The sequence below is a fragment of the Telmatherina bonti genome, assembly GCF_933228915.1.
Source record: "Telmatherina bonti genome assembly, chromosome: 11".
In the NCBI taxonomy this organism is placed as follows: Eukaryota; Metazoa; Chordata; class Actinopteri; order Atheriniformes; family Telmatherinidae; genus Telmatherina; species Telmatherina bonti.
In genome coordinates this window covers 26,504,481-26,521,771 of record NC_136629.1, presented here as the reverse complement: position 1 = coordinate 26,521,771, position 17,291 = coordinate 26,504,481, and the positions used below count along the sequence as shown (strand labels likewise).

Sequence of the window (17,291 nt, the reverse complement as noted above, 5' to 3'; positions counted from 1 at the left end):
GGTGATACCAGGCCAAGCACCCCAAAGACCAGAACCTGTTCGCAGCCAACCCCCTCTCCCAAAACCAGCCCTCCATCCCACCCTGCCCACCTGGGACACTTGGATCTCCCAGTCATTAGATCTCAGTCATCTTTAACATCAGGTCAGGTGTCAGATAAAACACCAGGGGGAGACGACAGTCATTACTTCACTATTATTTTTATTTTCCTCAAACACAAGTTTAGGGATAATGAAGTTTAAACTGATTGCTGAAGAGAATAATTTTTCTTCAGTGAAATCCACATTTTCTCAATCAAGCCATCATAAAAACTAGAAGAGAGGCAACCAAGTTAACAAGTTTTTTTTTCTTTTAACTTGTAAAAAGGAATTTTTCCTTCCCCCTCTACTTGATCTGAAATGATTTAAAAAAAAAAAAAAAACTTAAACTTTTTTTTTTCTCCAAAACATTCAGCTTTTAGAAGAAATACTGAAATAAACATTTGCCAAGATGAGAGATAATCGATGTTTTTCAGAGGTTGTAATGAGCAAAGAGATCAGATTGTCTGCTCATAAAAAGACTTGTTTAAAAGTGATCAGGGTGCAGACCTCAGTATTTCTTTTTGACAGTCATTGTGGGCATAATTTTTTTAGTTAGATGTTTGCCATTAGAGCATCTATCTCCCCACAGCAAAGACTCCTTTAAAAAAATTCCTGGATGCAGACAGTGATCTGGATCACCCTCAAAATCTAATCATTTGTCCTTTAGTCAATTTCTGAAATTTCCTGAAAATTTAATCAAAATATTTTGTTATATTTCAAATGTATGCAATAAAGGAAGTTAAGGCAACCTCTGTACATGTGAACATGTTTGTGCTCCCATTATTTCACACTGCATTTGTTACTGCAGTACATTTTCTCTCTGAAAGCGGTTGTCCACCTGGCTCCATGGATGCAACCTGAAGCTTTCCAACATGCTTATATTAGGGAGCGTTGCTCACAAATCCTGCAAACTTTAAACACACAATGAAGTGAAAATGACCAGAAGCGTTAAAAGTAACTTAATTTTATTTGGTTGTTCTTTTTAATTCTACATATTTGTTCAAACATGAGAAATGAACTGAAAACACATCAATATTTCTTTTAAAAACATAAGTACTTTTACCAAATTCTTTACAGATACTATCTCAAAGCAAATTCACCGACAAATTTGTGGAATGATATCAGACAGGGGAACAGTCATATATGTTCAAGTCCAGTCAGTAGTAAACAAATATAGCTTTTATGCGAGTTACACTAGTCCCAGACATGATCAAATGAAAGAACCAGAAAAATCTGGAGCCGAAACCAAAATACCAAAACAGAGAAACTTATTTTAACAAAGTAGATGGTGACAGAAAAGAAGGCTCAGTTTCCCAGATACAGATCGGATGCAAGTGGAGGTCCTCATTAGATTAATTTATATTAGTTATAGACTTGGTTTAATGCATGTCTGAATTAAGAACGTGCAAAGGGCTGCTCTTGAGAAACGGCATCCTAAAATGGCCGTAATCTTCACCTTAAGGACATGATCAAAACAAAGAGGAGCCTGCTCCTGTGAGCTGAACATTTAAACAGTCTCATCTTCTGTTTTTGAAAGAAGCTCAAAATTTAATGCTGTGGTTTTTGGTAGAGTTGCATTTTACAAACAAATTTAACACGTGGTTTAAATATCGAGAACAAAGAGCAGAGACCCGCATTAGGGTGGGGTATCAGGGTATCGAGCTATTTACATTTCTAATATCCTAATCACTAAGTTCAAAACAGTAAATGGAGGCAATTTTCCTCTAATTTCTGACTGGAGAGGGAACTCTAAGTGTAAATTGCATAAAACTGCGAATGAAAAGGGGATTTTAAGTGAAGTTGTTCTGCTTTCTGTTAGAAATAAATACAACAACAACAAAAAAAAATATCTATTTTTTTTTATCCAGAGAAAACCCTGGCCATTATACATCAGTACATTACTGCAGAATGGAATAACAACAAAAGGGTAATTGCACTTTTTTATCTGTCTAATTGCACTGAGCCTTATGAGTGTTGAAGTTTCAGAGAAGCTTCTTGTTACAAGGTCTTAATCCAGTTTGACACAAAACAACTCCTTCAGCTCATATTATGGATCAAAATTATATCAGACGGAACTCAAATCACCAATGGGCATATACATAAATACAGAATGCATTCTCACATAAACAAAGCGCTGTTTTTCTTTATTGCTGCTGCTGAGCAGTAGTTGTCAGGTATATTATTGGACCATCGTTGTTCACAGACAGTATACTGGTATCAAAGACGGGTATTAAAAACTGGAGTGCCACTGAAATGGCTGTGACGCTCAACATGAGCCCAGCAATCACTGTGTTCCCACAAAAACAAAAGCACTTACAATGACTGTAAGCTTGGAAATGCACTGCCTTGAGAAATCAGCCTCTGCCTGTCTCCGATTGCACCTTAAGCTTCTCACCAGCAGGGGGCAGTCCAGTCAGCTCAATAAAAAGCAATGACATAAGCAGTTTTCATGACTGGCACAAATGTATGCAAGCCTGATGTTCCTTTTACTGAAAAAAAGATTATTTGACTGTTGATTAATTAAAATGGGCCTGCTGTAAAAACAGTGTACAAATATTTTTTAAAAAAAAAAACCTTATTTGAGCCAAATGAGGTCAGATGTGAGAAACAAATGAGCGGCAACATGCTGGCCGTCTTGTGACTAAATACCAAAATAGACATCTGCAACCATGTGAGAAAATCTGGGGGGGAAAAAAAATAAACAAGGCCACCACAGTGAATCTGTGACCTCTGTTTGAGATTCTCTTCTATGATGCATCTGAAAAATCTGATCTCACTGCTCATGCTCTCTGCTGAAGCATGTTAAAAAAACAAAACAAACAAAAAAAACCCCCAAAACATTCAAGATGGATCTAGTTCAGGTCCTGATCTGCAGAGCAAAATAAGGGATATCTTAAAAGCCACAGTTACAATCTGTCTAGTTTCATAATCAAAGTTGTGTGTAAAGGTTTAATTAGATTTACCGTCTGCGCAGTGGGAGCGGCCAAAAGACAAAACTGAAAACAGGAAGCTGCGGATTTCACAAGACATGTATGTCTCATGTCCAAACAAACATAGACGCGTTCTAAAAACTGCACACAGAACATCACGCTGTAAATACTGTGTCATTTGCATGATAGGAAACACAAAGAGCAATGCATTACCTTCTGAAGACATGGAAATTATTTTCAAATTTAATGTTACCAGTAAAAAAAACAAACAAAAAAAAAACCAATTTTCCACATTTAATTTTATTTTTTTCCAATTATTTAAAAAAAAAAAAAAAAAAAAAGGATACATTCTCAAAGCTTTCAGAAAGTCCAGGTTGGGGCAGAGGAGTCATGTGGCTGATCACATCTCACCCTTTCGGTTGTTTCAGCGCATTTTCACCCTTTTTAACCCCAATTCCTTTTGTATCATCCAAGGGAGGGGTCATTTGTAAGTGTGCATTTGAGGAAATGTTTTGCTGTGCTTTCCCCCATGAACATCATACATGTTTAAGGTCATACTAAAGAAAAGAAAGGAACTAGAAAGAGAAAGGGTGGAGAAACAAAAGTGCTTCGATGCATGTCAAGGCCTATTCAGACCCAAACCGGTGCAGAGCTGGTAGACCACAGCGACAAAATGGCAGTATCTGGAAGGTCCCAGAGTTCTGATGCATGGCGCTACAGAGATCCAGCTTAGCCCAAGCCTCACAAAGAGGTAAGAACGAACAATTCTGACAAACCCACAAGCCAAAAACAAAGAAAAAAAAAACAATTGTAGACCTCCAGAGCTGTTTTTGAGTCTGTCTCAGTCTTGCTCATCTGGAAGTGTACATATTGGAGTGTGTGTCGAGCTCCAGGCCACTTCTGACATTTATAGAAGTCGGTACAAACAGTCCCATCCAGGGAAAGAAAAGATGAGTGTTTATTGAGGATGCAGGTGGAAGAGAGTGAAAATGTGGCGGGCGAATGGGGAGAAAATCAAGTCAGGAGGATGGTGAGTCAATCTGGGATCAAATTGAGGGAGGGATGCCACTGAGCGTTTCCACCACTGCTACTCTTCACTGTGGGCCTGTTTGTGTGTGCATGATGAGTAGGACAACCAATGAAATGGACCTGTTTCAGACATGGAGCACTTCCATGCTGTAGTCCTCTGTCTCTGTGTACTGAGAGGAGTTTGTGTCTGACTGGGTGGGGGCCAGTGCTTCTTTGTTCTCCAAACTCGGCTCCATGAGAGGTGGCTTCTCCAGCACCAACTTTTTACATGTATCTGGCCGGTTCTGCACATATATGACCCGGTTGTAAGCCTTGAGTCTCTTCCATAGATGGATGTAGACTTTGCACTGGACGTACATAAAAACCAGTCCCCCTGTGAATCCGATAGCCACCACCACGAGCTTGGTCCAGAAAGGCCATTCCAGGATTCCTGAAGAACAGGAAGAGAAAAAAAACAAAATAACATAAAACAAAGAAAAACAACCTGCAAAATTCTAACACAAACAGGACTGAATAATAAAAAAAACAAAAAACAAAAAACAAACAATGCATTTCCATATTATAAAACTTTCCAGACATTAAATGCACTTAAAGTGGACCCAGGTAAAGCAGGGTGAAATACACTGCTGAGGGAACACACAGAGGAATGGCTTGATAAGGAATTGCAAACTTTTAGGGAGCAAACAATTGATTGGGAAGGCAAACCCGTTATTTGCTCTAAAATAGTATTTATGTAGCATTAATGTATGCACTGTGATTTTTTTTTTTTAAAAGATGAAGATTAATTTTTTTTAATTACATGTTTTAGACAATCTTTCATATTTTTGGTCATCTAATTGCAGACCATCTTCCAAGCATGCATCACAGATTCTGATATAATTTAACAAGAGTTGAGCCAAATTCCTGGTACTTGCATCTTCCATTACATTTTGTTCAGTGGTAATGCAGTATTTTCCAGATATCAGATTGTATTATAAACCTGCTACAAAATTTCAGTCCACTCCATGCAGAGGGCAGCTTGTAAAGGCAAATGCAGTATGACTGGATGGCAAAACACTAAAATTTCAGCAAATATGTGTCTTTGTTAAAATCAGCTATAGAACATTTCTTAAATGTCACTACAAAGATTTGTCTCCTTAGACTCTGCAACATTGAGAGAATCCCCAATAGTTATGACAAAATAATACAAATGACAGATTGTGGAAATATCACAAAAAAAGAGGGGGACAAAAAAGTCACAACAGGATTAACAGAAAGGTAATGAACAGTGCAATATGTGATATATGTGTTACTTTGCTTTTAACTCTACAGGAAGTCTTAGAGCTTTTTGCAATTTCAAGTGTTGTCATAAGACGCATTATTACATAATGCAGGTCATCTGACCTTCAACCCACCAGTGTTTGCATGTTGGCTATCAAACAACTATCAGTTCAGTATGTAAAACATCAGAAAAAGGTCCAAGATAGAATTATTATTGGCCTTGAAGATAAAAATGAGTAGGGTAGGGCATAGGTACAAAAAGTTCCACATGTGATGAGAGGAATTTCAATTTTAGCAGCAGCTCAGTGTGATTAGAATAGACCATGCTGAGAAGAGATGTCAGGCAATTTTATGTCTTCCATTATGTAAAAGGATTAATGCATAATTAATTCTGTAAAAATGTACATTAGGCTTGCTTTAATAAAAAACAAAAAATAAAAAGAACAAAAAAAAAACAACAAAAAAAACAACAACAACAACAAAGAAACCATAACATCTGTCCAGCCTAATGACTTTTGGGTTCATTAGCTTGGAACAGTCAAGTGAGGTTGTGTGAATATAACCAGCCTTTAAGAGGAAACAAGGGATTATTTCTATCTTGATATAAAGAAAGGAAATGGAAAGGGAATGTGTGTTGAGTGGAAAAGAACTGATATAGAGGCTGACAGGGATGTAAAAAACACAGTTTCAAAGTCAAAATGCCAAATATGAAATGTTTACCTGGGATTCTTCCGGCTGCATGAATAAAGAGAGTGTAAGTATCATGGATTACAAAAGACACAAACAAAATGCAAGAAAAGGCAAATTGCAGAAAGGTAAAATTAAGTAAAGTATCACTGTAGAGCAATTTAGGATGGAATTCATCATGCAATCAAACATTTTCACTGTTTTATAAGTTAACATGGACAAGCATGTTTCAGGGTGTTTAAACGCAACTCTCCAATAATTTCAGATTTGCAAAAAAGAAAAGAAAAAAATTGTGCAGAAGACCAGCAAGACTGGTGAGGAACTTCTCAGCATCACCATGGTGACTGAACCTGACAGTCCTTGGGGACACTGACGAGTCTGAATCATCAGGTTGGGCTAAACAGGCACAGCCTGCTCTTCCATCTGCACACTGTCTAAGCAGTGCCAAATATGCCAAGGAGGGTCGGAGGGAGGGATGAGTAACAGCAGACGTACTGCCAGCGGATGCTATAATGGCTCATCATCTAAGCAACCATCTCCATATTTAGCCCCATTGTGGAAAGAAAAGTCATAACTAATGCTGCTGTCCGCTTTGTTCAGGATGGATGCGAGGAGCAACCCAAGCTCCAACTTAAAAGACATTTAAACTCCTTGCTTTCGAAGGTCTAAACCAGAGCTTTTTAAGTCTTCCAACAGGGCATTTTTAAACAGTCTATTAAGGTGGATATTCTGGTTTAGCAACAAAATTTGAAAAGTTATGTGAAAACTATTTCCATGATTAAACACAGAAGCAAAAAACAGACTTTCGGCAACAAATTCAAACAGACACCCTTTGTCTTTTCTATTTAAATAAAAAAAGAAAAAAAAAGAAAGAAAGAAAGAAAAAAAAAAAAAGAGTAAAGCTGGCTTAAATGACAGGATTGTGTCTGTCTGCTACATGCGGCTACAACCACAGGCACAAAGCAGCGTAAGCTAGCTAGCTTATAACCAAGCCATTACCCAGCAACACAACTGAGCTTAAAGCACCACATGAGCTGCTAACACATCAGACTGATTTTATTATGCGTTTCAGAAATTTTACACAACAACACAACAATTAGATCTTAATAAAACTTGGAGCATTCTTTATGCTAAGCAAACTAGCAGCTATTGTAAGATAGCAAATTGGTATTGATCTTCTCTTGTAAATGCTTCTCACTTCTCAGATTTAGAATATTACCTTTACTGTTTCTTAAAATGTTTGGCTTTTTGATACCATTAACATGCACACTGGTACTCAGTAACACTCTGTCTGGCACATAGATGCACACAAGGACACCTTCAAAAGCCATACAGAGTTGACGACTATTTTGTCCCTGTGAGAATGCTTTGCTGACTGAATGACTTTTTCACAATATCCAGCAATGAACTGACCTTCAACATTTAGACACAAACCTATTCAAATCTCTGCATAAACAGCTACATAAAGATGTGGATCTTAAAATAAGATTTCAATACAGATTTGAGAAAATACGGATAAATAGGGAATCACTGAATCAGGCTGAAATTTAATTCCATGGAAAACCTGAGCCAAAAAGAAAAATCTATATAGCAGTCAATAAACACATTTATTCAGCCTCAGCTGCAGCTCCAACTGAGCCTCTGCGTGAGAATGAACCTCGCATATTCCAACCTCCAACCTAACATGCCACACTATTTGCACTTAATGCTCACATCACGTTGATAATTGCTGTGCAGATTTGCCTTTAAAATGCTGGACATGAATCACTTGGAGACGGTGAAAGACTGTGGACGAATGGAAGACGTCTAACACAGCACTAAGTCTAAAACAATGATGTTGTGTTTATAATTGAGTGTTTGAATCTGTTCTCACCTTGTTTGATTTCATCTGCCGTTCTGTCTATGAGAACGTAGAGTGACCACACCACACAGGTGATGGCGATGACGTGGAATGTGACCGAACACATGATCTTCCTCCTCTCACTCGCTGTCATTTGTAGCTTCTCCCACTGTTGAAGACAGAAGATTTAAAGACATTTGAGGTGGGCAAAAGGTAGAACTTCAAAGTTTAAAGAAGTAGTCTTCCATAAACTTAATGCACTTAAAAATTGTTGGCTCTTCGGCCATCTTCAGCAGCAGCGCAGATAGTTAGATAAATGTCTGATGCAGACCAATCGGCTGCTTACAGTTCTGACAAACACATTGCTGAAAATTTCAGTGATGAAATTGTCAAGAAATCCAGGTTCACTTTCATTAGAAGCTGGTGTTGTAGCTTGATAAGCACCTCGTACCAAGACTCATCTAAAATTTCTTTGGGCACAGACACGGGTAAAACTCCAGTATTCACCCATGGGATTCTGACTCTATTAAAAGCAGAGCATTTGTTTAAGGCCTTTAGTGAAGCTAATGAGGGGTGGAAGAATTTTAATTAGAGTGTCCCGCTATCTCCAGGCTGATGATTGATAAGAAACTTTAAGGGAAGTGTGCCTCATCTAAACTATTTGAAATGAATCACCCCTCCTCCTCACTGGGTTCCGCTCATGAAAACCACTTCAAAGCTCCGAGTCATGTTATCTGTGTGGCAGATTAGAGACAGCTTTAGCCATTTTCAGCTTCATAACAAAGGGATGAGAGATTAGTTAGGACACTTGGAATGAGAGCAGCCACAAGGCCCCAAATTTCTTAACTGTGAAAGAACTAATGAACATTAGCACAAAAGCTACCTTTGTGCGGCACAACGCCTTACCTTGCGCAGTGGTTTCAGCTTAGTCTCCATGATGAACTCATATTTACAGAGCTCACAACAGCGAGTGTCAGAGCTCTTGATCCACTGCTGCAGACAGGCCTGGTGGACAAAACGCAGGCTCCCCGTGCAGTGGCATGGTGTGATCAGAGGACTCTCGTCATCCCCTTCACAGTGACAAATCCTACAGAAGCCAAAGAATACAGTCAACACAAAGCTGGAGGCAAGACAACTCTAAATGGAAAGAGACAGGAGAGAGGAAAGATCAAAAACTTCAAAGTTGGCAGGCAGGGCTGACATCTACTTCAGCATATCTGAGAAAACTGGAAGATATGCTGCAAGTCAGCACACTGCTAGGATTCTGTAGCAGTGTTCCTGATGGGGCAATGTGTAAGAAAATGCCACTTTTCCCCTCACTTGCCAAAGCTTGGGGAAAGCTGTGGAAACCAGATAAGACTTCTGGTACTCACTACTTATACAGTAAAGACACATGTACACAATACTATTGAAAAAAAAAAAAACCCAAACATTTCACCATCTGTCTGTGTACAATTACACACTGTTGTGAATCACAGCAATAAAGCACCACAAACAAAAATCTGTTTGAATTATTTAAGCTTCACAATTCAGGTATTTGTAGCATTGTTACATTCCAGCATCCAACGATAATAGATTTATCAGGTTTCAGTGATGTTTGGTCCCTGCACACTGCTGCCGAGCCTTCTGCAAGATATTCTGAGCACACTACTGGTAGGTGTCTGTTACCTCTAAGAAATGCTGGCAGTTGACGGCGAGAGAAACGCATCATCGTTTCTTAATTTCAGACTGGAGGGCTACCACTCATTTTCAAGATTACACATAGACAGCGTCTGACAGGTGGGAGGACATCCATTGCATGTGTTAGTCATCCTCACAGTATTCACAGTGTATTCTTCTCTGTGTCTTTTTGGAATTTTTTTCTACAAATTTATGCTTTTACTTGAAGTCTCCAGACAATTTTCACACTTTTGCAAGTAAGTCAGTCTGCAAATGCTGCAACTCTTGGTGAAAAAGAAATAGAAAAGCACAGAGAATTATGGATATCAAAGCTACACATTACCTCTGCAAACCTATTCTTTCAAACATCCCTTTAAAAAGGAAAAAAAAAAACCCACTGATTGGCTTCTGCTCACTCCTCCACAGAACAACTTTATTTAAGGATCAGATGTCAGCAGCTAGACCAACAGAGTGATTGTAAACAGAGCTACAGCTGCTGTATGGCAGAATAAACTGCACTTATTGTCTTTAGAGATGCATGAAAAACATGTTACAAATGCACTTTTTCTACTGATTTGAGCCAAATACCAAGAATGCTGCAGAGAGCTGTGGCACGTCTCGGGGGAATAAAAAAACAAACAAACAAAAAAAAAAAAAACCATGTACACAATATAAGATAACAAAGCAAGGGGAGTAAAGAATGAAGGTAGAGAGAGAGAGAGAGAGAGAAAGGTGTCCGGGTCGGATTGTATTCATCCTAGTTCAGGGGAGGATAAGCTCACATGATGAAACACATGCACACACACGTTAGAACGTGAATGAGCAAGATGAAGTCTATTTGTAGACTTCACTGATCTGGCCAAAGCATTACAAGATTAAAAAGACAAGGTGAACAAAGGAGGATAAAAATAGGTCAATTCCCATGGAGGAGGAAGTGGAAGGGGTCGGGGATTAAACAAGAGAGAAGGCTAAATTAACATGGCCAGGGGAGACGTTTTATGGGATTGCAACTTTTTATATTTTTCATTAATAGCAAGATGACAAAGTGTTGTCCTCCCACTATTTATACTTTTATTTATTTATTTATTTTTTTTGAAGAAAAGAAAAGAACAAAAGAAAAAAAAAAGAGCCAAAAGAAAATTGTTGATCCTGGTGCTTTTACAAATGTTTCTTGCATTTTTAATACAAATACATTTGACAAATAATTTCCATGTTGGGGCACATTTGTTTTCAGTGTTGGCAAGAAAAGCAACAGAAAAATCCTGTCACCATTCCACACAGGAAACAAAGCAATCAGCATAAAACAAGGACTTAAAAACATTTCAACTTAGAAAGTAGTTTTTAGTTTTTCAAATACAAAAAAAAAAACCAAACAAAAGTGCACATAATTCTCTAAGAAAATAAGACAGTTAGAAATCTCACAAATGTCATTCTTGTTAAACGTAATATGCATCCCCTCATTATAATGACCACAAACTACCTTGTAAACCAGCTGCTAGATTAACCAGATTTGTCCCAGCAGAAGCACATTCCACGCAATGTTAAGCATAGGAAGTTAAAATTTCATTTGCAGTCATTTTATGTTGGCAGAGGCGCCGTTAAAACATGTCAACATTAAAAAAGAAGCAAAACAGAATCAGAAAAGCACAAGCACCACAAGCTGGGAGGGAACCAAGCTTGGCAACGGTACAGTGTAGCCCTGCCGAGGAATTCATTTTCTTCCTGTTCTCGCTTTCGCAGTTTCCTCATACTTTCCTCCTGTGGCATTCAGACAGTCTGTGTTTTTACTCAACGTCCCTTTAATATCCTCCTCCCTCCAGCAATCCCACGGTCAGCTCTCACTCTTAAATGTTCATACATTTATTTACGTATTTACACATTTATTTACAAGTGAATCATTCATCTGCTTTCTTTGGTTGTCAGCTAAGCGGAGCTTCACATGGCGGATGACTGTGAGAAACTGTGCTCTTATCCTGACCAGTTTAAGGCTTGCATTACCCTGCTGACATACTGATCAATGACAGACAATTGAATTACTGGCATCAGTACAGCAAGTCACTTTTCCTCCGTTTTCTGCTCTTCTCTTCTTAAGAGGCAACTCATCTCTGTGTGTAGCCAAATTCATCTCATAAGAGCATAGAAAACTTGCAGAGCACACTACTTATTTGAAGGAAGGAGTCACAGACTAGCTGGTGTGAAAAGGATGATTATGCGATATGACTTTTTTCCAGTTACTTAACAAGATCCCACAACATCAGTTCGAAGATTAGCACTAGCTAATTAACGGCAAGATGTTATCCAACAGGTTTGTTTTTTTTTTTTTAAACATAAATAATCTCTTGAAGTTGTTTTTTTTTTTTTTTTTAAAATAATGAAAAAAACTCAATTGATGCATTTTAACTAAAAATGCCAGACTGTCACCTGACATTTCTGATGGGGAAGTCAATATTTTATCAGACTTCCAACCATCATATTGTGATATGTTGTCAATAAAACACCGGGTTAATAGTTAACATGTTGTACTTCTGTGGAAAAACAACCTCACACACACTTTCACAGGTGAGGTCCGAGCTCACGCTGCAAGCCACCTGACAGAGCTGGCGGGGTGTAGCTGTACGCAAAGTCCGAGACTACGCAGGCTATTTGAAGCCAGTAATCTGCCTGTTGATCTCTGGCCTACACCGTGGCAATTTGAAGCTTATGGTTCTTCATCAACCAAAAGCTGATTTGAAAAAGGCAGGAAATGGAAAGAAGTTACAGCAGAGGGGGCAACAGAGACAGACACACACAAACAGATAGTGAATTCATTATAAGGTTTATATTTAATCGATCCAGTGAACTGCGGCCAGATGACTTATTGACAGGACCCAGAAGGGCTCAAACGTAATGCTCAAAATTCCCGTTCTTGGCAGCCAATCAGTTTCTACTGCGGGTAAGCGTCATCATGTGGAGGTCACACAGCCATGACCTGATCTGTAATCAAATACTACAAACAACCTGTTCTGTGAAACAGGGCCTGGCTCTGACAGCAAGGCTGCACACAGCTTTGACTTGCCGACCCAGACGGATGCCTGTTCAAATTACGGTTCACTTTCTGCCACCGTCTTGCCGTTTTCCACACAGTAACAAACTCCACTACTCAGAACTATTACATTTTCTAAACTAACCTCTTCCCCTCTATCTAGTTCTTAATATTGCTATGGCCCATATTCCCTCTGCAAAGCTTCAAGCTTATGAGCAAAATCAATCACAATTCTGTGCGTCATCGATCTAGTAAAAATGAAAAATGATTATAAAAACATGACTTGACAGCACAGTGAGAAACATGGCAGAGCACTGAGATAAAAGCGGAGTGAAATTAAATGGTATGAAATTACATTACATCACATTTTTGTGCTTGACACATGAGGGCTTGGATCAGGACAACTGGGGAGGAGGCGGACAGTCATGAGGTGTGTGTTTATCTATGTCAGGTTCTTCTGACTAACAGCTCCACTTTGAGCTGGGGTTTGGAGGACAAATACCGCTACAGTGGAAGATATCTGCTGGGTAGTTTTACCAGGGAATGAGGAGCTCTTCACTACTTCGTGGGGCTCTGGGGGTTCACTGCTATGTAACTGCACAAGTCATAGGAAGGGTGGGCGTGGAGTACATCATCCAGACAGTCACCCACCTGCAGCAGTCCCCAGATAATGAAAAGAGTGACTGTGGTCCAGTTTTCTCTGACAAAGGGGACGAACAGCATTCCAGGTCACTGTCTTCATCCAGAAAGCACAGAGGGGCTAGATGAGCACCTGGCCCAGCCACAGTGACCGGTTCTGGGGATGCAGGCTTGCCCATTCCCTGTGGAGCCGATCTGAGCCGATCCACTTCAAATACGTTGTCATCTACCAGTGGATCCTGGGAGGGGAAACCTGACTCGGTGCCTTCCAGCAGCCCACTGGAGGACTTGGTGATGTGGAGGTGGGACGCGTAGCTGCCCAGCTCAGAGCACTGCAGGCTGGCTGATGTGGAGGACCGGGAGAAGGGGAGGAGGACACGGAGAAAGCTGGAGCATGAGGGGGGAGGAGGCTGGAGGTGGTTGTTGGGAAGGGGAGGATTGCTGGCAGCAGGGTCAGATGAGGGAAAACCAGTGGAAGGAATTCCCAGCATGTATTTGTAGTTGTTGGTGAAGGAGGGGACGAGGTGGGGTTGGGTGCGTGCTGGGGACCGAGCGTTTGGAATATGGTGTGGGGGGGCGGCGACCAGTTTGCCATTGAGCGTGTGTGCCCTTCGCTCTGTGCCGGGATGCTGAGCAGGGTCAGGCTTCACATCCAGCTCTCCCTCTGAGCACGTGCGATCTATAAAGTGCAGACCGCTGCAAAGAGTGTCCATACGCTGGCCCACGTCGTTTAGAGACAGTGAAAACCTGAGCGAGCTGTTCGGTCGGATGTTGACTGAAGTCGGGCGGAGCAGAGACAGCCAATCTCGCTGTTTGGCATGCTTGGAGACGGGCAGGGTATCCGTACAGAGGGTGGTCACCGACACACCCGAACCTTGACAGCTTTTACCGTTAGCATTCAACAGAACCATGGTCATCTGCTTATGAGTGTCCTGATCCTGGCTGCTGTGTAAGTGTGTTTGAGAGTGTGTGTTTATGAAAGAGGATGATGTGATACATGACAGAGGTGCAGGATAGCAGGAGAAGGTGCGAAAAAGGACAAAAACAAAAAGGAGAAATTGAAGAGACAATGCATTTTAAAATGGAGATAAAAGGTTTTAGAGGTTGATCATTGTCATGAAAACAACCATTTTAAATGGATACAAACATAAGTTCTATGCTCAAAGGTAAAGGGTTAAACTTAGGCAGTTATAAATGATAAAACAGATTCAATTTATGGCCCTCAAGTGCTCATTTCACTGTGAACATAAATTTCTGGCAGGAGTTGAAAGTGAAGTGGTTTGTACCTGCAGATGTCCTGACTGGAGGGGGAAACCGATGTCCTTGAGAAACTGCATGGAGCGTTGACTGAAGTTGGGCTCCCTGCCTGAGGAACATAAGCATAACAACAAAAAACATTTCAGGACAGATACTGTGGAATAATAAGTATTTTACTCAACAAATGGCAACAAACGACATGACGAGTGGTGATAGGAATACTGTTGTGTGAGGTGGGAATGATAAGGCTGTCAGCATCCGATTCTGATCCTCACAGAAAGAGTGAAAGCATGTCGCATGCTAATGCCAAGGATGATAAAAGGAAAAACACAATACTGACAGTTAATCGGATTAAGACTGCACAACAGAAAAAACACCTGGCGCCCACATATAGAGACATGAAGTGCTGAGCAGAGGCAAATCTCAAGGATATGAGGTTGTGGAGAATTTAAAAAAAAAAAGATGATCGTGCAGCTATGGAGCTGCAACGCTGGTTTGAACATTCAGCATTCGATTCTATAGCTTTAACCAGCATTTTAAGAGTGAGGATTGTCCAAGTGTTATTCAATATTAAAGGGATCTTTTTGTAAAACTTGTGCTACATCAATCTAAAGAAGAAATTTCATTCTCGTCTGCAAAAGTCTTCTAGTTTATTGTTATTTCTGCTTTTTCCAAAGCTTCTACTTTCAGTTTCAGGATGAATGCAGCTTCAGTCTCAACCACCTCTGTCATGGCTGTAAACATGGAACATAAAAACCGGGATCAGACGGTGTTTGAGTGGCTAACAGAGACATGCTGGGGCTGTTCATTTCAACAACAGACTAATTACCTATTGATTTCATTTCTAACTAAGGAAAAAAATTATAGCTTGTTGCCCAACATGATCAATAGAAAACTCAGCATCCAGCTGTGCTTTTCATCTCTGTGCAGAGCACATGCACATGCATCACTTTCACACTCATCCACTCAGTGCATGAGCATGTGGTCTCTCATTTGTTTTGCTGCGATTATTTCTGATTTTATTCCTCACAATCAAAGCGACTGTGTGGGGAACTGGCAGGAGTCTGGAGTGCAGGAGTAGAATAAAATACTGCGAAATGTGCAGGTGACAGAAAAAAAAGGTTTCAGCTTTGGCATTCAGGATTTCTTTGTTTATACCTTTTGCCTGTTATATCATTCACATTATCATCTAACGCATGTTGGCTGATGTATAACCAGCTCATTCAAAGAGCAGTTGGATAACAGATTTTTTTTTTAGTTTAGTCATCCATTAACTACCTGTTAACAGCCTGTTTGAGTCCTTTGACTTGTACTAAATGATTGTGGCTCTAACAGCTTCTGATGAGACGATTTCATAAAGAAATGGATACGTTCAATGAGTTAAAATGTTACAGACAAAGCTACAGCAACTTTGTTTTTGCTGCTGATGACCTCTGACACTTGCAACACTTAGACAGAAACTGTGAAAACAAGCATTTTACCACTCATGCATCCTTTCAGTCGTGCTTGTTTGGCTCCGATGTGCTAATTAGAAATAAGCTACAGCCTCACACAATTTCCCCTCTAATTAACATCTGTTTACACTGCACCATAACTACTTATTTAACCTCTCTCCTTCGGCACGCCAGCATTTCTCCCACACTAATCATGCATGAATTTCTTCCCCCCCTCTCTAACACTTGTGCCTTCATCTTTTCCCACAAAATGCTATTCTCATACCCGTTTCTACGTCATTTTTATTTTTTACACTTTCCATAAGGAGAGAAACTACAACTCTTATTTTCTAACCACCAGGGCCTTTTAAAGATTAAACAAAAAGATTAAGCAAAATAAATCACAGGCTCCCAGCCAGAAATGTCTAATAAACCAGGCAGACACAAACAGACCAGATGACGACAAGATGCCAAAAGCAGAAAAAGAAGACACTGAAGATAAAGGTAATCTTTAGGCAGTTAGGTTACCCATCCACATCAACATCCCTTTTGTGTCACATTTAGATCAGAAGTTTGATTTATAATTTCCTCTGGGCAAGAGAGGGAGAGGTTTGTTTTCAGAGATGTTTGTCTGTTCAAGATGGCACAAAAGCTTCCAAAAACTATTAAAATAACTACTTAATGATATTCAATAGCAAAATGAAACACAAAAATAAAAATGACACCATCTGCATTTCTAAACAGATCCAGATAATTTCCCCATAAACTGCAAATTAGGACATCAGCCACAAATTGGATTCTTTGAAAGCCCCTCAACAGTATTATTTTTTCTTTCTTCTCAACTGATCTGTGCTTAAAAAAAGATAACTGTTTCCAGAATAAAAAAAATAAAAAAATAAAAAAACTAACCTAGCAGATAAATTTTCTTGCTGAGGGTTCGATGAAAAGATTTAGAAACCCAGAAAGTCTGTGTGATATAGAGCTAGAGCCAGCAGCTAATTAGGTTAGCTTAGCATCGATCAATAGGCTCTGTGCAGAGTTTCCACAAAGCTCTTATAGACCAAACCAGTGTTGGCATCAAATGAATGCAGCATTTAATTCACCTACTTTTATTCTCATTTGATCACAGTTTCAGCTTATTTTTGCAGACCTTTTGTTCTCGTCAGGTTCCCACTACGTGCTGCGGATGTGTGGAGTAGAGCTGCATATTTGATAACCCAGTGAATAATAAGTGTCATTGTGTTTTAAACTCACAGATATCACCCAGCAAGAGAAAAGATGGAGAGAAAAAACCCTCTAAAATTAGCGATAAAATATTCCACCTTCCATCAGTTTTAGAAACCTACAGGTCAAAAATAAGATATCAGGTTGTTCAGGAGTAAAAGAGTGTTACATTCTGTAACAACCTTGTAACAAACGTGTAACCTGTAATCTCGTACTCTGAACAAAAGTGTGTG

General features: G+C 39.7%; 1 protein-coding gene across 1 annotated transcript in view; it reads right to left on the bottom strand.

The window, feature by feature from the left end:
• Positions 1–4,162: 4,162 nt before the first annotated feature.
• The window catches only part of marchf8 (membrane-associated ring finger (C3HC4) 8), a gene marked incomplete at its 3' end in the record, with an annotated part of 79,077 nt that continues 65,948 nt past the window's right edge, over positions 4,163–17,291 (bottom strand). Inside the window, exons 4-7 of the mRNA XM_079248554.1 lie at positions 14,431–14,510; positions 8,731–8,911; positions 7,858–7,993; positions 4,163–4,467 (exon numbers count right to left, since the gene is read on the bottom strand). Coding sequence (XP_079104680.1) covers positions 4,163–4,467; positions 7,858–7,993; positions 8,731–8,911; positions 14,431–14,510 — 702 coding nt within the window. The remainder of the gene's footprint in view (positions 4,468–7,857; positions 7,994–8,730; positions 8,912–14,430; positions 14,511–17,291) is intronic.